General features: G+C 40.0%; 1 protein-coding gene, 4 non-coding genes and 1 pseudogene across 9 annotated transcripts; 1 reads left to right on the top strand and 5 right to left on the bottom strand.

The window, feature by feature from the left end:
- Window positions 1–55: 55 nt before the first annotated feature.
- On the bottom strand, window positions 56–6,211 carry EIF4A2 (eukaryotic translation initiation factor 4A2). Of its 5 annotated transcripts, none has more exons than XR_004476060.2 (12): window positions 6,093–6,192; window positions 5,223–5,271; window positions 5,004–5,136; window positions 4,572–4,711; window positions 3,671–3,839; window positions 3,459–3,568; window positions 3,066–3,209; window positions 2,609–2,746; window positions 2,274–2,363; window positions 1,975–2,054; window positions 1,413–1,523; window positions 559–699 (listed from the first exon to the last, which is right to left on the bottom strand). XR_004476060.2 is itself a non-coding variant. In XM_004278472.3 (11 exons), the coding sequence occupies exons 1-11, from the start codon at window positions 6,119–6,121 to the stop codon at window positions 555–557; spliced, it is 1,224 nt and encodes a 407-aa protein (XP_004278520.1). In that variant the 5' UTR covers window positions 6,122–6,211; the 3' UTR covers window positions 56–554. The 5 variants fall into 5 exon arrangements, 3 of the variants coding, with proteins under 3 accessions (XP_004278520.1, XP_033259122.1, XP_033259123.1); XR_004476061.2 differs by having other exon boundaries at window positions 1,417–1,523; XM_004278472.3 differs by lacking the exon at window positions 1,413–1,523 and having other exon boundaries at window positions 56–699; window positions 5,223–5,268; window positions 6,093–6,211.
- LOC117196074 (small nucleolar RNA SNORA4) lies at window positions 2,108–2,247 on the bottom strand. The gene has a single exon (XR_004476075.1). It is a non-coding gene; the product is annotated as a small nucleolar RNA SNORA4 (small nucleolar RNA).
- On the bottom strand, window positions 2,428–2,559 carry LOC117196081 (small nucleolar RNA SNORA63). Its single transcript, XR_004476083.1, has one exon. It is a non-coding gene; the product is annotated as a small nucleolar RNA SNORA63 (small nucleolar RNA).
- Window positions 2,838–3,016, bottom strand: LOC117196076 (small nucleolar RNA SNORA81). Its single transcript, XR_004476077.1, has one exon. It is a non-coding gene; the product is annotated as a small nucleolar RNA SNORA81 (small nucleolar RNA).
- On the bottom strand, window positions 4,813–4,881 carry LOC117196078 (small nucleolar RNA SNORD2). The gene has a single exon (XR_004476079.1). It is a non-coding gene; the product is annotated as a small nucleolar RNA SNORD2 (small nucleolar RNA).
- A 156-nt stretch (window positions 6,212–6,367) lies between the features above and the next one.
- LOC125964414 (putative uncharacterized protein MSANTD5) lies at window positions 6,368–12,486 on the top strand (annotated as a pseudogene).
- Window positions 12,487–22,358: the final 9,872 nt, after the last annotated feature.

Genomic DNA, 22,358 nt, shown 5'->3' with positions numbered 1-22,358 from the left:
TATCTAGGATGATTGCTTGCTGGGGCTTAGCAACAGGGTCCAGTTCACACTTAGCACTAATTAAATACTTTATTGAATAAATATAATACCAAACAAAATGCATTCAAATGCTTTCTAAAAAAATCAATTTTAAGGGCCTTTCTATTCAGGCTAATGACAAACACAATAAAGGTAGATATGCTAGTTTAACATAATTGGCTGATTTTATACAGCACTTATATCTTTTAGTCCACAAGTATATTATTAAATGATAGAGAACATCTAATACAACCATTTCTACAGAACTAGGAAATAAATTTCTAAGAAAGAAAGATTTTACAGACCCCATCTTTTATACCCACCCCAACAGTCTAACTCTAAAGAGGATAAAGCCAACGACTTTCCTCACAAGAGCTCACGACTAATGTCGCTTTGCTATCAAAATCTGTATTTCTGATCCGTTATGAGCATTGAGACAAGATTCAAATATTCCCAAAGAAAGAAGCACAATGCACGTTGTGATCGCCTATTCAGCAACAGCGAGCACTGCATTCCAAACTATCTCATCCCAGGAATTAAATAAGGTCAGCCACATTCATTGGCATTTCCTCCACTGTAGTATTGTAGAAAGTCTCAATGTCACGAAGAATCCTCTTGTCTTCTTCAGTAACAAAGTTTATAGCCACACCTTTCCTCCCAAATCGACCCCCTCTGCCAATTCTGTGTAAGAAAAAGAAATCAGCAATTAGAATATACTACTTCACATGCTGCATGAACTACTGAACATGATGATCCACTTGTTAACCAGCAGCTGCTGTTTACTTATCAAGGTTATAGTTCGTGCTTCTAATTGGAGCACTAGCTGCTAATCAATATCTAGAGAAAAAAATCTTCCTTTGCAGTTAGTGCCAAAAGGATTCAAGGCTTGTCTGGCTGCAAAATGAGATTTTATCAAGTATCTTGAGCATTATTTTTTTTTTTTAAAGCAGATGACAGTATTGTGTTTGGGGTAGTGAATTTAAAGCCCATACCAAAGTGGGCCAGCCAAGAGCAGATGTCAGCCTGGGACAGATGTAAAACACCAGGGATAAAACAAAAAGAACAGTTATGTAATCCATTTCGACGCACTTCTGGAACTGTAAACTGCAAATACAAATGCTGCAAGGTTAACTATTGTCTAAAACTTACAACTTTTTCCAGTGGGAAAACAAATATTTGGTATGGTGACCCAAACTTATCACTGCTTTTTTGCTCAGTTTCACACGTTATAACTGAAATTACTCGAACGTGTTTACCTCCAAAAACAGCTTTCTAACCTTCCTGATAGAAACCAGACAATACAAACCACCTAATAGGCTAGTATACAAAATGCCTTGGCTGGAGCATCTTAAAATATCAAATAATCATGACAAAAGAAAAACAAATATAAATACCGACTCGCTCTTTATTCAAACAGTGTGCTGTTTCGCTTATGATTCCACGTCCTAAATTACGTCAACGCCGTTTCTGAGCGCCATCTCGTCATCAACTGCTGCTATCGACCCCTGTATTTTTTAAAAAGTCTTTTTTTACATCATATAACAAAGTACAATTCAATTTATTTAGGGATAAAGCCACTATAACTAAACCAGGGACTGCTCAAATTGCTACCAGATGACACCAAGAAAATCCCAACTATAGAGGAATCACCAAGAAAGCGCATGGACACGGACACGAGCATCACTAAAAAATACAGCTCAAAAATAAGCTAAGACCAACCGATCTAAAACAACCTTATCTGTATGTACAGAGTCCACAATTTGGGCAACATTCACAACTGTTTTCCCACTGTGTATGACCAATCTTCCCAAGTACAATTTTAATTACACCCTACCAAGTTACTACGTCATATTACTCAATTCCCTGATTTGAGGTTACCTTTCAGACAAATCAGTCAGTAGAAAAGCAAAATATGAATTTTACCAGTACAGTAAAGTCAAGATGCCATCTACTTACCTGTGAATATAGTTTTCACGATTGGTAGGTAGATCATAGTTTATAACCAATGACACTTGTTGCACATCAATCCCACGAGCCTGAAATACAATGACGATGTTCAAATTCTAATTGAAATACTAGACACCTATGTAATGTAGGCCACAAAATAGTAATGAACTATACTAAGTGGTATAGCTCACTGTGGAGTGTGGTCTTTTCTTTATTCTCCCAAATAGCCTAGAATTGGTAAAGGTTATTAAAAAACCTTCCCCCCAAACAAACTTTTGGTGAATTAAAAAGAGCAGTGAAAGACTTACCAACAAGTCAGTAGTGATCAGAACACGGCTTGACCCTGATCGGAATTCCCTCATGATAACATCTCTTTCCTTCTGGTCCATGTCACCATGCTGCAAAGCAACAGACCTATTAATTCAAGAATCACCAATCAAATCAACATTTAACCTTATCAACATGTATGAGACCAAGCGTCCCTGGCTGCTACAGGGGTACAGCAGACAGGTATAGTTAAGAAACAACTTTATTTTGAGCAGGGGGAACGACAACACAGCACTTAGCAGCTATATTGTAGTCTAAATCCTGCTTTAATGAAGGTAGACTTAAGTTACCAATACTAGGTTAGAATACCTCTTACCAGAGCAGAAACTGTGAAATCCCTGGCATGCATTTTCTCAGTGAGCCAGTCCACCTTACGCCTTGTATTGAGAAAAATAACAGCCTGTGTAATCGTCAGTGTCTCATACAAGTCACAAAGTGTATCCAACTTCCATTCCTACAGTATTTCAAAGAGAAAGTTAACAGTAATTAACATGATCGTTTCCAACTTACATTCATTAGAAACTCATTATTAGATTGGTCTAAAGACATATTGCACCAAATCTTAAGACAAAGGACATTGGACATTAAGAAAGAGGTCCACCCCAGTCTTTTACAACCTAGTGCAGTTACTCTTCTTCTTGTGTGTACTCTGCTAGCATTATTACAAAAACCAAGATGTGATCCTAGTTTCTGTAATTTTAGCACAGTGCTTATTCAAGAAGGTAAAAAAAAAACCTGGCTACATTTTTATGTTTGACAATTAGACAAATTACCTCTCTTTCAACATTAATATAAAACTGTTTAATTCCTTCAAGGGTCAATTCTTCCTTTTTCACCAGAATTCGAATGGGATCTCTCATGAATTTTTTGGTCACTTCCAACACATCCGTTGGCATTGTGGCAGAAAGCAACACCACCTTAAGAAAAAAAATTCATTATGCTGTCACACGTCACACAAGTAGTTAGCACAACTTGGCACAATACTCGATGAAAAAAAATCTTTGAGACCAAGCATCTCTGTCTGAGCATGGAATTGTGAGAGTTATGCATCAGTTGCTTTTGCTTTCAGGGGGAATGACAACAGAACACTTCAGTTATGTTGTAATAATACCTGCATTAAACCTAACCTCCAGCTATTTTAAGAGTGGGAGTGAAATAAAGCTCACCTGAATACTTGTATTTAATTTTTGGAAAATCTCATAGATTTGATCCTTAAACCCTCGGCTCAGCATTTCATCTGCTTCATCCAAAACAAACATTTTGATCCATTTTGGAGCTGTTTAAAATAAAGTCATACTATCATCTCTAGGTTTTCAGGCATGCTATTTACTTTATTTATAATAGTAAAACCAAACTATATTCGACAAGCAATACTTACAAAGGTATCTTCTGTTTAACATATCAAACACTCGCCCTGGTGTACCAACAACAATATGTGGTGCTTCAGCCTGAAGTTTTTGCATTTCATTTCGAACATTGGTTCCACCAATGCAGGCATGACAAGTTGCTCCCATATAGTCTCCAAGTGCCAGAATTACCTTTTGGATCTGAAAGCCAAAAGCCTGATTATTATCCAGCAGAATTACTAGTTCTGTGACTTAACTTCCAAAGCATAATGGCAAATATCTGGTCTACAAACAGCTTTAATGCATGCAGAGCACTTAACTACTTCCGAGCTTAAAATGCAGACCAATCTAAATGCCTCAAGATAAACTTCCCTGAAAACATCTTGTGCCTTGTCAAACTTGAGATCCTGTTGCCCCAGGTACCAGCTACGTAACTAAAAACATTTCCTACTGTTATTCTTCATTGTGTATTAAAGTGTAAACCATGGTAAAACAATAATTTTTCCCGTAGCACTGCGACGTAATCTTGGCTTTAATAAACCCTACAGATGTATTAGCAAGGTTTTACTTCAAACCAATATGGCAGTGAGCTCTGAAAACACAGCATGCAACAGATACATCACAAACTACTAAGACAGTCAAATAACATGTCACTGTAGTTTTCATGTTGCACAACTGCATTCAAACTTGAAAATGAGAACAGGTCTAGTCCACCCTGAACAAAAACTTGTTTCTCAATCTGTTACACAACCCTGCAAACCATACCTGCACACCCAGTTCCCGTTTGACTTTCAACAGAAACTCCCTGCATGCACACAGTTAAAAGGAGGGCTCTGTAGGACAAATTTATACTAAGCTTTAAATTCTTCACAATTGTGAAACCTGAAACCTGTACAACACGCAAGCAGTTTTTTTGAACTACACTATCAATACCTGTTGAGCCAGTTCTCTGGTGGGGGCCAATACTAGTGCTTGGGTCTCCTTGAACTCAATCTCCAACTGTTGCAGGATGGAAATAGCAAATGTGGCTGTCTTGCCAGTACCTGACTGAGCTTGAGCAATCACATCATACCCTAAAAAAAGTAGGATACACATTTACCGATCCCACATCAAACCGCCACTTCTAGTTTACACCACGTATTCCATTTGGAACACGAATTATGCCCAAATAATCAAGTGATCAGCAATGAGTATTCTCTTCATTTCAGGTCAGTCCCGAAAGATGATTGCCATCATGTCACTTTAAGGAATACAAATAGGTGCTAGTCCCCCAGAAGGTAATTTTCCCATATTAAAGAGAAAAAGGTGCAGGTCCTATGCAGAACAGGGAATTCATTTTTAAGAAGCGCCAACGAGTTCTTTTACCTTTAATACACGGGATAATAGCTCTCTGCTGAATAGCTGATGGCTTCTCAAAACCATAAGCATAGATGCCTCGAAGAAGAGACTCCTTTAAATTCATATCATCAAAGTTATCAACAATCTCATTCCAGTTACTCTGAAAAGTTAAAAAAAAAAAAAAAGGAATAAACGGATGAACAAACTCACCTTTCCAAAGTTCCAAATTCCACACCCATTTCTTACCTCGATGACACCATCGGGCTCCATTCCCTCGGGGCCGCCATGTTCTCTGCTGACAAAAATACTGCTGTTAGGAGAACGTCCCTTCCCCAAACCCCTGCAACTGCACACTGAGGGAAGGAGAAGCCCTTTCTCATCCGGTCGCTCTCCCCCGCACGTGTACACTTCCCAAACGAGCAAAGGCAGCTGGTGCCGCAGGGCACACGATGTACTGCGCGGCCGCTCAAAGGTTAGGAACCGGGGACGCCCGGAAAGGCCCCACGGACGCCGGCCCTTCCCCCCAGGCCTGAGCGCCAGGCGCTCCCCTCTCGGCGGTGCACCGTCTCGCGAGAGCTCCACGCGCCGAGCTCCGCCCCTAACAATGCGCAAGCCGTAGTGATTGACGCGGGCCTAGGCCCGGCGAGGCCTTGCCAACGGCTCGCCGGGGCCCCTTTGCCGGCCCGGCCCCATCCGGCCTCCGGCCGCCGCTGCCGTCCGGCCCCCACCCAACCTACTGCCTAGCGCTCCCAAACCGCGCCGCTGGCCACGAATAGAGCTTTAGACAGACCAGTTACACCGTACCGACTGCGGACTGCGCCACGGCTGCCAATAAATGCCGGGCTCCGTATGGGCAGGGGAAACGGCCGCGATTTCAAGGCGTCTTCGGGAAAACACACTCTTTCACCACCTCGTTTTCTTACCCGTCTCCCCACAATCCGGGCCCTACCTATCATGGAAGCTTCTCGACAAAACACAGGAGTACTGTACCCCAAAGCCACGCCTATGAACCCGGGGTTCCCTGCCTCCTCTCCATCTATTACAACCTCCTGCAGCGCCTTAGGACCTGTGCCACAGAGCACGAGCACCACCACCACCACCGAGGAAGCGGCATACCTGTTATAATCCGCGGAGCTACCAGACATGATCCGAGGAACCACTCAGTGCCTGACTGGAAAGGCAGAAGGGCCGCACCACCCGTTTTTTATAGGCTCGCGGCCGGGACCCGTTTTCTGCGGAGGAATTTTCCCGTCGTTCTTCGACCAGCCACAAAATTGTGATCCTGGGGTGCTTATCTCAGAAAATATCCTAAGCAAATCGGTGGGAAAACCCAAATTTAGTTATTTGCCGATCTTACGGCGTTGCTGAACATCCCAAGACCCTGGCGGGGGATGTTGGGACTCTTTGCTCTGCGGCGGAAGAATATTGCAGCAAGCGGTAGAAGACTCGCTTTCCCCGCCCGCCCTGCTCCTACGGGGTTTCCGCGTCCCCGAAGCAGAGGTGGCCGGGCCGCCGGGCTGGACCGGGAGCCGGAAGGCTGGGGCGCGCCGGACGGTTGGCAGCTCCGGCTTTCCCGCCGGACAGTGGGACCAGGCTCGCCGGTCCGCAGTGCTCGGTGCCGGAGGGGCAGGCACGTCCATACTCTGCACTGGAGGGGAATCGGGCTGTTCCGCTCGTTCCCACCGCTACTTAACTTGACGGTAAAGAGCCGCCTGGCCTTTGGCCCGAGCGTTTAACATCCTTCAGACCTTGACAGTGAAACTCCTGCTACGGAAAATGTCGGCTGCCCAGCAAGTCCCAGAAGATCCGGTTTACCGTCCAGCGTGCAGGGCGAGAAGAAATATGTAGTGTCCTCTGCAGATGTCTCTGGAGCAGCCAACTCCATTCTTCTCATGTTGCCTCTGCTCTTCTCTCGCTCTCTTTTTAAAATAATGCTTATAATTTTAACAGGTGTGAGAAATGCCTGATAAAATCACTGTAAATTTTTGCTTATGTAGGGGTGATGTTCCTTGTAACTCAGGAATTTAAATGGATGCTTCCGGCCTGTACAGCTCCATGCTGCTTTGGGACTACACAGGTTTTGGTTATGGTCTTTTTTTTTTTTTTTAAGGCTTTTTGCGCTTTAATTGTTTATACATAATGAATGTTGATTTAGTGAAATTGAGAGCAATACAACCCTTGCTGCTTAAATAAACTGCATGATTTGTAAAGATCCAGAGGTTTTCAACTGTAGCCCTAACCCAGGCTCGTTAATAAAAACCAAAAATAGTACTTTTAGTCATTTAACTTTAAAATACAGTCCTACCCACCCACAAATACTCAAGAAAACATTTTCTCATTAATTCAGAAGGCCAACCTAAACTCTGATAACGGGGAAAAAATGACTTAATTTTCTATATTTGTGTATTCAACATGATACATGGTTGTAAATACATTTTTTTCCAAAAATCATTTATTTGAAAATTATCATGCTAGGAACTGTGACAAAAACTAATACCAAGATGACAAAGTGTACTTGACCCTCAGTCTAGTGATGATGCTCCCTATCCACCCTCTGTAATGGTCAAATCCAGATTTGAGGTGATGCCAGACATTTTCTGAGAATGGAGGTCAGAAATCCTTGTTGGCTCATCCAAAACCTACTAAAAATCTCCTGGGATCCAGGAAACTGAAGAAAATACTAAATGAGAAAAATGGCGAACAATTTAGTCTCACTTGAGTCTACAGAGTGAAATCAATCAAACATAGGGTGAAATCAATCAACAACACCTAATTGTTGAGTGTTTTCTTTAGGTTTAGCCCTACTGTTACATGCTGTGGAAGATTTCCAGAGTCCTTTAACAGGAAATAATCAAGGACTAAACTCTGGTTTAAGTCACAATTGCTCAAGGGGTTTCAAGGTAAGAAAGTTTCCTAATCCAAAATTCAGCAAAAATCCAGACCCACATTGCCAGCAACTCTACCATGTATTTCTAATAAATGCTGTGCTTGCCACATTCTCAAGTGCTTACTAAATAGCATTAGTAAGTAAAAAATAAGATAAAGATCCAAACAAAACATACACATTAACAAAGTTTTGCATATCAACACAGAGTATACTGTGAAACTTTTCCACTTACCTGAGATCTAAAATTGGATGGCTATCTCTAAGTCAACTACAATGCTTCTTTGCTAACCTGGAACATGTGAGGCCATTTATATGGCAAGTGATGCTAAAACTCGGCTTCTTTCCCTGTGTGACCACCTAGTTTAGTTTTACTCTCCAGTAGCCTCCACTGACAATTGTAAAGCCCTCTAGCGATTGTAAGTCAACCTATTTGGGGGGAACATTATTCTGCCTGCCACAGCAACCAACTTTGTTGAATAGTGTATAAAATAAGAACCAAGAAGAGACAGTAAAGGCATTGTTAGCATAGAGTAGAGTTGATCCAGAATAGCTTCTAGGAAGTTGTGAATTTTAATCCAAAAATGGCAAAATGATGTTTTTGCTGCTTTTATTCTTAGGTCAAACTGATGAGGAAAAGAATTTTTTCACTGCTGGCAGTAATTCCTTAGACATATAGTAAGCCCTTAAATGTTTTTGAATGAATGAGTGAATAACTAGAAGAATAAATAGTAGAACTACAAAGATGAAGGGATATTATCTATTTCCTACAGTGAGTTGTACTGTTGATATGCTGTTTTAATTTCTTTTAAAGAGTAGAACTACTCCTGCTATTCATATTCAAAAAAGGACACATCCTGATGTCCCCTTCAGCTTATGTAACCATTTTTATCCCCTGAACTTGTAGGCCTGCATTTACTTACTGAAATGGTGACGATTTACATAAAGGTACTTTTAAGAAGAAGCTGTTTTAGACTGTCTGGACTGTAAAACAAAATGAGTTCTACTTGCAAGTTTTTATGTTTTTTGTTGCACAAACAATCCTTTAAGAACAATACAGGGCATTTTAAAAATAAAATTTCTCCTAACCCTACTACATTAAGGAAAAAAGCTCAGCATTTTCCTCCTCTTCACTGCTCCGTCAGTTGCTTTGGTATTGTTACTTCTGCTGATGCCGTCTGTGAATTTTGTATGGTGAATTTGCCCCCATTTGAAAGTGGGCCTGGAGCATAGGCTGGGTGGTGGTGGTCCTTAGGTCCACTCCTTGCATCTGAAACGGGTGCAGTAGACGTAGAAGTGAAGTGGCAGTTTATAGACCTCATTTCCTTGGAATAAATCCAGCCATTCTTCAACTATTCAGGCTTCCTGATTTTTGCCATACTTGAGTACCACCTGAATTATTTACCTAATTTTTAAGTCAATTTGCATTTACTTCGCTTGAGTGAAATCATAGGTTTAATTTCTTGTATTTTCTAATACTGATTAAAGTAATTACCAAAAAAAAATCAAAATAAATACTGTGTGTCAATATAGCTCATCTGAACGTTTCTGTTTGGGATACACTGTTTCAGATGGATTGTAGGCCTACTAAATCTGTAGTCGTTAGCCAGACCAGGGCAGAGGCAAATTAGATCTTGGTTTCCAGTTCTGAATTCTGAATGATAGGCCAACTAAAGTCTGAAAATAACCGACTAAATATTGTCAGTTGTTTCTGATGAAAACTTTTTTTTAATTATATTAATAGGACTTCGAAAAAATAAAGGGGGTGGGCACTCTGTCATCTTCCTGACTCCCGTAGAAAGGCTGAGGTGATGCATAACTAGCTGGTATTCCCTGAGACTGTCTCTGGGAAGGCCTTCGCCTCTGAAAAGAGAAGATGGTCAAGGCATAGTGCCCCTTTGCTTGCTAGAGGCTTCTATTTTTATTTTCCTTTGAAAAGTAACTTTAAAATTTTATACTCACAATTGACCCAAATAAAAGAAATTATATGGGCTATAATGTCATTTTTCGGCGGGGGGTGGTGGTCAAGAAACCTATTATATTAAATGCTTGAAATTTTCAAAGTATTAGGCTGATCATTATCCTCCACAGTAAGCTCAGAAGTCAAGAGCCAGGAATATGTACACTCCGGTGATATCAGGAATAAGCAGCCCAGCCCAGTGGAGGAGAAGTCTTATTTAATTATAATTTGTAAGGCTCTGTCTCTTGCGATGTTCAGTAGAAACACCGAAAATTTTCCTGAGATGTCCACTGCTACTAGCTGTTTTCCCTGAGCTGATCATTCATGTTTAAACTCCCTTCTACTGCAAAGCAAATATAACTTTGCAGTGTTTCTTTAATCTGCAGAATGAGTTTGCAGTAGAAAGTGTAATTTGTTCACTTAAATTGTAGTTGACTTAATAGCTTTGACTTTATATGACCTATCTTTCTCTATAAGCTGATGTCTGTTAGTTGATGAAAAAACCCCAGACCCTGTGTTTAGCTGCCTTTCTGCTGGCTCTGCAAGTAAAAAAACAAAAACACAAAAGATGATTCTAATAGATTTAACTCTAAACACACCTCAAAACTTGGTTCCTGGACAAGGTGGTGCTGTGGTAGAGTCAGCTGGCAAACTCCTTCCAGCAGGCAAGGAGACGCTTGGGACTGAACTCCCTGGCTTGCCAAGGAGGGGAAAGGCAGAAGACCCTTTGGGACCTTGAATGGGAAGCTTCTTATTTTTCCTGCTCTCTCTAATTTGAAATAAGCTGTTCAATCTGTTAGACTCAACTTGAAGTAGACAAAGACAGGAAAATCTATCAAACGAACTAAATGAAGTTCTGAGGCTAAAAAGTAGAGTCGGAGTGCATTTCTATATGAGTTTAGATTAATCAGCCAGCTCAAAGGCTGTCTGATAAGATAGCCGATACTTGTGGACAGTGGGAATCACTGAGGGGATAGACTCTCAACAGAAAACTGAGGAATAGGTACTAAATTTTCCTTTGGGGCACCTATTTTCCAGTTTGGGTTGCCCTCCTTCTTTGCAGTGACCCTGGTTCCTAGAGGTAAAAAACTGTGGAGGGATTATACAGAGATTTGTACAGAGTGTACAGAGATTGTATAGAGATTAAATGATTTACTTCAAAATGCTTGCGTTTGAATGCATTCCTTGAGAGAACTGTGATGAGAATTCCCCCTGGGCTAACTAGTGTGAACTGGGATTTCAAAGCTTCCCAGGCAACTCTGAATAGTTTGTGGATCTAGGTGGATTGTTAGGTTCCTAAGGGTATCAGTGGCCCTGCCTTTGCTCCATCCCACCCTCCTCCTTCAAATGGGGACCTTTGTCCCTATGTATTAAAGTCTTGATTTTGGTTAAAGTTAGAAGGTTGATATTTAACCTCTGCCGTCTCTTGAAAGCTCACCAAAATAATAGTAAAAAGTCTTGCTGAAAAGACTTAAACACTCAAGAAAATTGGAAGAGAGACAACAGCTCACAAAACTTGAATTGGAAAGCAAATGAGAAAATGATGAGAAAATTAGCAGATGGGAGAAAGCCCTAAATTCAGAGTGTGGAAAGCTGATAAGCAACCTCATTTGTATTGCAGAACAACCAAAAGACTCAGAAATTGGTAGGACCATGTTTTTTTTGGATATAGGGATGTGAGATTAAAACATGAACACTGGTTGAAAGTCTGTTGAAAAAGCAGTTAGAAACGGCCAGAGCAGAGAGGAGCAAACACTCTGCTGAATTCCAGCATGCCAGAGTAAGTGCCTGTGCTGCCGAGCCCAGGTTCATGTGCGCAATGCACAGTGAAGCCGCACAAACGGAAACATCGGGCTTTGGAGCAGAGAAAGGTTTACTGCAAGGGCCAAGCAAGGAGTACAGGCAGTGGCCCATGCTCAAAAGACCCTGGACACCAGCTCTTTGCTGACCCTGGATTAGAACCCTGTGGCTGCAGAGAAAATAGACATTTTTATCAGGAATTAAAATAGACACTTCAGGCTGAAATCATTGGCAACCCCCCAGGAAGTAAAGGAGGAAAAATAAACCCAGGGATCAGAAAAGCCAACAGGCCAGTTAATTAAACCTTAGAGTGACCAGGAAATCGGGAGTTTCCTACAAGAATGGGAATTCCTTGAATGTGAAGTGGTGAGAAGACTCATGTACAACCAAAAGCAATTGCCCAGGGTCGCAAGCACAGGGGCATAATGAAGAGTGGCAACAATGTCTCCAAATGCTTATAAATTTGCATGACTTATGCTCCACTATTCATGAGGCCAACCGGAGGTCAAGGAGCAAGCCCTGGCCTTGTCCTTATGGAGAGGCCCCTTCACAAGATCCTGGGATACAGATGGTTGGACAATGTCTTCTCAGGTCCTCCCTGTGCACATGTGGCCAGCCTCCCACCTCCTGAATACCAGTCCCAGGCCTGTGCCAGTCATATTCCCTTTGGGGAGCTGCTGTGCCCACCGCCCCAACATGTGATCTACATGAAGGATCCTCAGGTACCTGGATGGGAGCCCTGGAACAGGAATTCTCCAAGGTCAAGTACATTCCTGTTCCTTGCCTTTTTCCTAGCAGCCCCCAGCCTCCAGCTGCAGTCAACCTCCTCTGATTCTGATTCAGATCCTGAACTCAAAGGAAGTTAGAACCTGGATCCCAATTCTGTCTGAAAGACAGTGCAATAGTGCAATTCTATACACTCACAACTCCTTCCTTTCCCAGCCCAGTGCAATGAGAATAAATGTGAAATTAAATGAGAAAAAAAGAAAAAGCAGACTTCAGGAATTCCTCCCCTACTCCATGTAGTTAGGCAACTTTCTCTCCTTTACTCCGGCTAGTCTAGAAGTTTACTCTCCAAAGATAGTATTGATAAAATAGTAGATCTCTGGATTGAAGGCCCTCATGAAGGTATACTTGAAATTTGGTGGTCAATGTAGAGAACTGTGGTTTTACCATCTCATACTATTATTGGGGAAGGGCCATGTTCCCACTCAAAGGTCTACCTACTACTCCATAAAGAGGTTTTCCTTTTGCGGCATGCGGGATCTTAGTTCCCTGACCAGGGATCGAACACATGCCCCTGCATTGGGAGCATGGAGTCTTAAACAGTGGACCGCCAGGAAGTCCCCATAAAGAGGTTTTGCTATGCCACAGATATTTACTTTTCTATTTGCTGCTACGTCGCCAGACCTGGTCAAGGCCTACCACAGGCATATACTGAACAACATATCTGTTATTTTTGGCGCCAGATGGAGAGTTCTGTTTGGGCTTTATTAAATTTGATATTAAGCATAGATATTGAGTAGGCAGTTGTATAAATGAGTCTGGGGACCTGAAGCAGGGGGGCAGCGGTAGGAGAAAAATCAGGTCATCAGGTCCTAAGATCTCAATTTGGGAGTCGTGGCATATGAATATTTAAAATCACTGTACTGAATAATATCACCCATGGAATAAGTGCAGAATTATAAGAGACTGGGTGGAAGACTGAGTCCAGAGGCACTCAACCATCTGAAGGTCAGCAAAGGAGAGAGACCACAAAAAAGTCTGAGGAGAGGCCACTGAAGTACAAGAAATAAGAGGAAGGTCTGACAAACCAAGAGAATAAAGGGTTTCAAGGAAGGCATGCTCAACTGTTCAAATGCTAACAAAGGACTGAGTATCTGACTACTAAGAATTTACCACTGCATTTGCAAGATGAATGTTATTGGTAAGGTTGACTGGACCAGTTTCACTGGTGGGGATAAAAGCCTGATTTGTGTGGATTAAAGAGAAAATAGGAAATTAAGTTCCATGTGTAGTGGACTGATATGATCTGAAAATCTACTTGTAATAACTCTCAGATGTGCTAGATGAATTACAACAAAATTTATTTTAAATTCATAGCTGAACTTGCAAGGCAAAAGGGATATTGCAGATACACAAAATGAAGATGTAAATGAACACAGGACCAGGATGCATGCAAGCTGACTCCATGGCTACCTAAGGGTCTAACCTAGGGGCTTCCCTTTTGAAAAATCACCTTTTTATTTTGGAATAATTTTAGGTTTGCAGAAAAGTTGTAAAGATAGTACACAGAGTTCCTCCATATACCCCTTACCCAGTTTCCCCCATTGTTAACATCTTAGAGTCCAGTTTCTCATAGAGGTTTGGAGATTGAATTTCTTTTACCAATGAAGTCCCCCAACCCCAAGGTGGGAATTTAATATAAAAATGTGTCCAAGTCCAAGTGACATCCCAAGACTCTTGTCGGAAGTCCACAGAGAATGGATCTGCCAGGACTCTTCTTCACCCAGGGCACAATGGGTTCTCTCAGGAAAAAGAAAGCCCTGCTACAGATCATACGTTTTGATCATAATCGAAACATACGTGGAAACAACTCACCCTGTTAAGAGTCAGCACTTACAACAAGCAGTAGGACTCAGTGGCCATGAACTTCTGGTATTAGAAAGACTATCTGAAAGAGAACACAAAATAGAACAATTTAAAATGACTAAGACATTGAATAACTGAATACCTAAGAAAAAGATAAAATACCATAAAAGAATAATCTGGAAGGGGGATGGATGGGTGGGTGAACAGAGCACCTCTTCTTCTCCAGTCTCCCCCTCTCTCCCTTCCCTTGTCCTCTCCTTTTTCTCCTCCCCTTTCTTCTTTTAACCACCATAAATGTGGGAGAAGAGCCCCAAATCCTATTCTAGCTTACTAAAGAAAATTCACAAGTATTTATATCTTTCAGAAAAAAAATAGACAATAATTTAATTATTACCAGACCAGTAACTTACTGAGAATGACAACCAGAAAGAAATCAAACTTTAGATGATAAAGGTGATGAGGAAAAATCATAAATTTTCTATGACAAGAGAATCAAACTAAGATGGAAAGAAAAAAGAAAAACGCCCCTCTTTGTGGTGGGTCTTTCCCAATGCGCAATGTGCATCAGCATGATACATTAACCAGACCTCCTCAAAGCAGGACGATACAATCAACTGTTGAGAAAAGTGGTCCCTTTCTTCAGACACCAGCATGGTAATTTTAAGATTAATATTTCTTTTTCATCCCATACAGGGGGTCACGTTGACCAAAGGCTTACTCTGTACACACATAACTGACCAAAACATCTCTGATGAACTTGATGTACAATGCTAACCTGTAAATGTAATACATAAATTCTGTCTCAGGAATGTATAAAACTGCACCTCTAACTCTTGACCAGTGGAACAGTTGTCAGAGCTTCTGAGAATCTGTGTCGGGTTATAATCCTCTTCTTAGCTTGATTGTGACTTGATTTTCTGTCAGCAAAGGTAACATACGAGATACAACAACAATCTCTGAACTAAAATATTTCCAACTTACTGCACAATTTTTCAGCTCCTAATTCCCTGAAAGTCCACCAATCCATTTATATAGCTCCCCCCCTCTCAGGGGAGTACAATTTGACAACTTATTTTTGCTTCCAAGATTTTACCGTTTGTGATTTCTATGTTATGAAATCTCTCTGAGGATTCTTCAACATGAAGGATTTTGCAGACATCACTTCCACTGGCACATCTTCATCCTTGGTGTCACAACCACTTTCCTCATTTATGTCGCTAAGTTCACCTTTACAAAGTTCCCCTGGCTGCATGCCTGGAGTCTCAAGAATGGCAGCGGTATCAACATTCCCCTGGCGGTATCTTCTAATCACTTTCAATTTCACTTCACTTATAGCGATATCACTTTCCCTTTTTTGGGGGGTGGGGGGTGGGGGGGCTGCACTTTAATCTTTCTTGGACAATTCTTTCAGTCATTCATTTTTGTAAAATGTCAGGTGGGCTTTATCACTGGAAGACAAAGCAGCAACTGCATACTGAATAACAAATGCACGGTGACTAGTCGTCAACAGACTTTGAAAGAATTGATGTGATTGGCTACAGATCATGATACACATCTCTTATTTCCCTAGTGCTTTGAGGACCGTGAAGTTTTTCCTATGTCATTACTCACAGGTATTAGGGGACTGGTCTTAATTTAGACCGCTGTGACTGAAATGTGTGCATATCAGAACTGTGCAAAGTGAGGAGTTATTATACCCATTTCCCAATGAGAAGGTGATCAAATCGGTTTCTGGCAGAAGAGGTTACCAATGCAGAGGTTCTACATTAATCATTTTGTAGTCTTTGGAACCAGTTCACTCAGGTCAAAGGTGAAACCTTGATGTATAGAAAAGGTAAGTCTGTATTTAAGAGAAATGAAGCACAATCTATTTCTTGGAAACAAACAAGTAAAGTTTGAACCAAGACCTTCCTGTTAACAAGCAGGCAGGTTGAATGTTCCATTGAGAATTTCCTGTTCTCTATTAGTTCCTCCCTTCTCCTTCTCCCCTCCTTTTAGTCATTGAAACACTTATAATCAGAGATTTTTAAAGTTTAGCCTTCAGAATCACCCAGGGCTTGCTAAAACACAGATGACTGGAAATTCACATATTCTGACAAGCTCCCAGCTGATGCTGATGCTGCTGGTCTGGGGACCACACTTTGAGAACCACTGCGTTTGTTGGTAGACTCAGGAATGGAATTGAAATCTCTTCAATTAAGTGGCTAATTCACAAATTTTTTGACTAGCAAAAGCTTGTGATCAATTGATGAAACATGAATACTTCTCTCAGGCCATAATTTAAGTCCCTTAAGCCAAATCCACAATTCTACAGATGCCACTTTTTCCAACATGAATTCAGTTTGCCTTATTGTACACCTATACAAACATTTAAAAATCTTCAGAATACTATCTAGCTATTTTGAACATTTACAAAAAATATTTGTGACAAAAATTAAAATCTAAAGACAAAAACTACAATTTGTTTTGCTGTGTAACAAAGAAATAATGTTTATGTTCTTAATGGCTTGCTTTTTGAATCAAGTAGGTTTATTTTTATTTATTTTTTTTTATTTTTGACTGCGTTGGGTCTTTGTTGCTGTGCGCTGGCTTTCTCTAGTTGAGGCGAGCAGGGGCTGCTCTTTGTTGTGGTGCACAGGCTTCTCATTGCGGTGGCTTCTCTTGTGGAGCACAGGCTCTCGGCGCATGGACTTCAGTAGTTGCAGCATGCAGGCTCAGTAGTTGCAGCATGCAGGCTCAGTAGTTGTGGCAGGTGGGCCCTAGAGGGTGCGGGCTTCAGTAGTTGTGGCTCGCAGGCTCTAGAGCACAGGCTCAGTAGTGGTGGCTCATGGGCTTAGTTGCTCCATGGCATGTGGGATCTTCCCGGACCAGGGTTCGAATCCATGTCCCCTGCATTAGCAGGCAGATTCTTAACCACTGCGCCACCAGGGAAGTCCGCCTGAATCAAGTAGGTTTTGAAACATAATTTAAAATCTCACAGGAAGTTGGAATGAAGTCTGTGGTATAGTAATGCACCAATGCTAATTTCTTATCTTTGGTAATTGTAATATGATTATGCAAGATGTTAACATTAGGGGAAGCTGGGTGAAAGGTGGTGTACAAGAACTATCTGTATTAGTTTTGCAATTCTTCTGTAAGTCTAAAATTATATCACAATTTAAAAAGTTTTAAAAAACTCATAGCAAGAAGAGCACTCTGATATATGTATACTTATATATCGAAAAAAGTTTTCATCTGCAGAAAATGACTTGGGTTTCCTCATTTATCTCTACAGAATAATTCAGTTGCCATGTTCTTTCTATTTCTTATAGTCTCAGGATAATTTCAGAGCTAGTCTAAATGGATTTTATTGGGATACCAATTGAACTTTGGTGGAGGTGTAGAAAATGCCTGTGGATGAGGTTTTCTGAAATTGGTAACATTTACTATTATCCCCTTCAAAAAATGCTTATTTTTATTTTTTGAATAGGTAATATATTTATAAGACCTAAAGTTTAAAAGGTACAAAAGTGTATACAGTGAAGAGCCATCCTCTTACTCTTGTCTTACTGCCACCTAATTTTCTCCCCAGATTCAACCAATAATATTATTCCTCTGTATCCTTTAGGTATAGTTGTTAATACATAAGCAAGGAAATGCATGTCTATTTTACAGAGAGTGATAGCATAGTTTACTTCTGTATCTTTTTCTTTTATTAATTTATTTTTTTACGTAATATATTTTGGAAATACAGATTCTGTATCAGTGCATCATAGGCTTCTTGATCCTTTCTTGGGTCTGCATTTTATCCTGTTGTATGGATGTACACAGTTCCTTTCACTCATCCCCTTCATGGATATTTAGCTGCCTCCCATCTTTTGCTATTACACATGATGCTGCCATGAACAGGTTTCCCCCATCATTATTTGCACATGTGCAGTTATATCTGCAAGAAATGTAATTCAAGGGTCATGTATGTGACATTGTAATTTGGAAGAGTGTTATTATATGAACTTTTTGATAAGCAATTATAAACTTTGTACAAAATGCAAAAGAACAAAAGGGTAAATGGTGAAAAAGAAGTCTTCCTCATACCCTTTCCCTCTAGCTCCTCTCCCCAGAGGTAACCTCTGCTACTTGCTTCTTGGCTATAGACGATATTTCTGGCCACTTTAATCCAGTTTTTCAAAATCTTTAGCCAGTGGGTTGGTCCTTCCTTCTTCCCTGCCTTCTCCTTCTCCTTCTCCTCTCTTTCTCCTCCTCCTTCTCCTTTTACTTCTTCTTTAAGATTTCTATTTTAACATTACCCTTGATTAATTTAAGATGGAAAAATCAATGAAGACATTGCTATATACATGTAGGGCCTTAAAACAAAATTCTTTTACAATCTCTCCTGCGAAGTGTATCCAAGTATTGTTACCAGACAAGGGTATTCCAAACCTGGGAATAAACTGTCTCTTAGAAGTCTTTTGCAGATAGTCATTGTGTCTACCTCTCTTTGTGGCTGTTTCCACTCATCCTAAATAGATGCTTGCAATCACGAGAGCACACTCATATCAACAACTCTTCAACATTGAGGGGCTGGCAAAAAAAAAAAAAGGGCAGCTTTTACAAGACTCCAGGGCAATTCTGGAAAAAAACTGCAGCATACAGATCATGCCCATTCACTCCTGGACTCTCTTCCTTGTTGGCAAGTGCTGAACTGGACAAGGCGAGGGAGCAAATCTTTGTTAGTCTGGGGAGCAGCAAAGACAGTTTAGGTGAAAATGACATCCTGTGAGTGTCCAAAGCTTCTGAATTTTGGGTCTAGTTGTAGAAATGGGTAATATATGAAAAAGTAGCCCTAAGAGACTGGAGAGTTGATACAAATAATAGAAAAGGTGACTAAAAATTAGAAGTGGATATTTTATAACAGCCATAGAGAGATAACAGTGGAAATCATAATAATTCTTTTAGCAGTCAGGAACTTGGGTACAATCATGAAGCACTCAAAAGCATCACAAGGATCAGTATAAATATTGGCACACTTGCAAAAAAGGAGAGGGCACACACAGAGGTTTGACAATCTTTGCTCCCATGTCAGAATATAATTTAGGCAAAGAACTTTTACCTGCTTCATGTTGACAATAGATGACATACCCAGAGACCAATTTTCTTTTCCCAAACTGCAAGTCATCTCTCCTCTCTTATATATAATTTTTTAAAATTATTAACCTTAATATAACTTTGATATGCACATATGCACTCACACACATATATAGTCCTGTAAGTTTAAATGACAATACTTAAATCTTTAAAACTCCAGCTCTTAAAACAACTTTATCAAGTATATCATAATTTGATGTTTATATGCTTTTTAATCTTAATTTGAGTATTCTGAAGGAAAAAAGTGTTCACGCATAAATAAGAATACATATATAAAACCATGCATAGGTGTTGTGTAGGAGCTATGCATTTTATTTTTTATTTGTCTCTGTGTTGGGAGACCATTCTCCATGGGGTTCTCATGATTCTGCACATCATAAGAGCTGAAGCAATGATTAACTTTGCTCTGGACTCTCTTTCAAAGATGTTTGTACAGTGAGCAACCAGGAGATAGAGATTGTGTCTTCCTCCAGAGCAAAGGATGTTTTTATTTATTGCCCATCGTAGTGATGTCTCCCTCCAGTACAAAGTTCAGGTTGGCTTACTGCTCATTATAAAATATTCGTGTTCTTCAAATTCAGGGTTCCTCTCCTGTAATGCAATCCACTGTGTGGGCAATGTGGGTATCCCCTGACCCTCTCTGTGTCACTCTGTGGGAAATGGCACTTAGGGGACTGGTGAAATGCTGGGATTGCTGGGAGTAATACTATCTCTGACCCAGGTGTCCTGTGTCTTCTGCCACCATCCATGAAACTGTGGAAGGCTAGCTTGTTGGCTGAAATTAGAGTAAAATCTTAGATTCTTCACAGTTCTTGGCACTCTGAATTTTATTTTATTTTATTATTTTATTTGTTTGGCCACGCTGCACGGCATGTAGGATCTTAGTTCCTGGAACCAGGGATCGAACCCAGGCCCCCTGCAGTGGAAGCGCAGAGTCTTAACCACTGGACCTCCAGGGAAGTCCATTGGCACTCTGAATTTTAATATTTTTCAAAGTCCCAGATAAATATTGATTCTTAACTAGGTTTCTCAATAAACTATTAGTCTAAGTTTCCAAAGACAATTTAAGATTTTAGAAAAATATATTAAGTTGGCATTAAAGTTCACTAAATACTATTTAAAAACTTTTATTAGAAAGATATCACATCCTATAAGTTTACACATAAAGGGAAGTGGAGAAACTCTCCAGGTTCTCATAAATTGCAATATCATCTGAGGTTTTCAAGACCAGTTTCTAAGGACACCAATCATTCAGATAAAAACACAACTCAGTTGTACGGCCATATTCATGTTTATATACTTTAAGCAATAGTAATTTATAAGGCAAGTGTTTAGAATTTTGGAATTTTCATTTAATTTAGCACTTTGTAAAATGCTGTATTTCTCACATTTGCTCTGTTTGCATTTTTATTTCTCATATAGCAAAACCAGGAGAAGATATGTAGCTATCTTTCACATCCAGAATACATAAAACAATTTATTAAAGTATTTGAGTAGTATCACATAAACTTAGCTTATATTTTACTTTTTATTCATGCATTTAAAAAGTAATATGGAAACTCTAATCTTCATTAAACGGATTTTTTAAAGTCTTTTCAGTTGGAAGCTGTGTCTTTTTTTTTTTATAACTTAGAAAAATTTTATTATTAACGACTAGCACCCAGACAAAACTGAGATCTTGTGTTTTGAATAAGAAACTGTATTTTCTTTTTCTAACCTAATCAGGTGTTTTCATAATTATTAAACTTTGGGTATATACATAGAAAAAAAGAGTTACTCAAAAGATCATTGTTCATGGACTCATGAATATTTAGGATCAAGGTCAGTGATGCTTTAATGGCACCAGGTAAAAATGTATATTCCAGTCTAGAGTATCATATATATTTCGACTATAAACCACGAAGTTTCTTTCTTTTCTTTTCTTTTTTTAGCAGCAAGAGGTAATAGTCATTAATTTAAGGTTTTTAGTTTTTCTTTAGTCTTAACAATTCTTTTTTTCCCCAAATAGATTTGAGTCATAGCTCATCATTTTATAGACTCTCCTCTACTTCTACATTATTGCTTACATTGCGTAAAAACTATCCTAACTGCTTTTAATATGACATTTGGCAATGTCTTAAAATATTTTGGAGTAAGGACAATTTATCACTGTCATATGGGTATTTTGTAAACAATCTCAGTTGGGTTAAGAATATAACCTTAGGGCTTCCCTGGTGGCGCAGTGGTTGAGAGTCCGCCTGCCGATGCAGGGGACACGGGTTCGTACCCCGGTCCGGGAAGATCCCACATGCCGCGGAGCGGCTGGGCCAGTGAGCCATGGCTGCTGAGACTGCGCGTTCGGAGCCTGTGCTCCGCAACGGGAGAGGCCACAACAGTGAGAGGCCCGCGTACCACAAAAAAAAAAAAAAAAGAATATAGCCTTAACAGAGAATTCTTTATTTTGTCCAAAACAGCAGAATAAAAACATCCTCAACAATACACAAACCTATGTATAAAATATAGAACATCTCCAGTATATCTCCTTTTCATGGGATCATGCCAAACATAGGCAAGAGAAAACTGATTTAGGCAATGACCCAATTAGCCAGGCATTAACATTCAAAGACCAGGTAAACAATAATTTTATCCAGAAAAGCTGTATGAAAGAGTTCCTATGAAGCCGATTCACACACTATATTCTCTGTTCCTGGTCATTTCATGCACAAGTTGACTATCCTTAACCATGCTCCTTCGCCTTCTTTCACAGAAGAAGGATTATTTGGAGGAGTGGTACTATAAAGGTACAGGGAATACCTATCCCAATACCAAATTTTCACCATGAAAAATTATAGTGACAAAGCTTAAAAAAAAAAAAAACACAAAACACGTGGGATTTCAGAAGTATATACCCTAATAATTTTTAAGAAAGCTCACCATAAATACTTCCAAAAACAACAGGCTTTACAAAAGACTGTACAATATCCTGTGTATAGGATATAGGATATTCAGGCCATTTGCCAGATTCACTCAGTAATACGTTTCT

This window comes from Orcinus orca, chromosome 5 (genome assembly GCF_937001465.1).
Source record: "Orcinus orca chromosome 5, mOrcOrc1.1, whole genome shotgun sequence".
Lineage (NCBI taxonomy): Eukaryota > Metazoa > Chordata > Mammalia > Artiodactyla > Delphinidae > Orcinus > Orcinus orca.
Note: the sequence above shows the minus strand (reverse complement) of the source record. Positions and strands in the feature narration are given on the sequence as shown.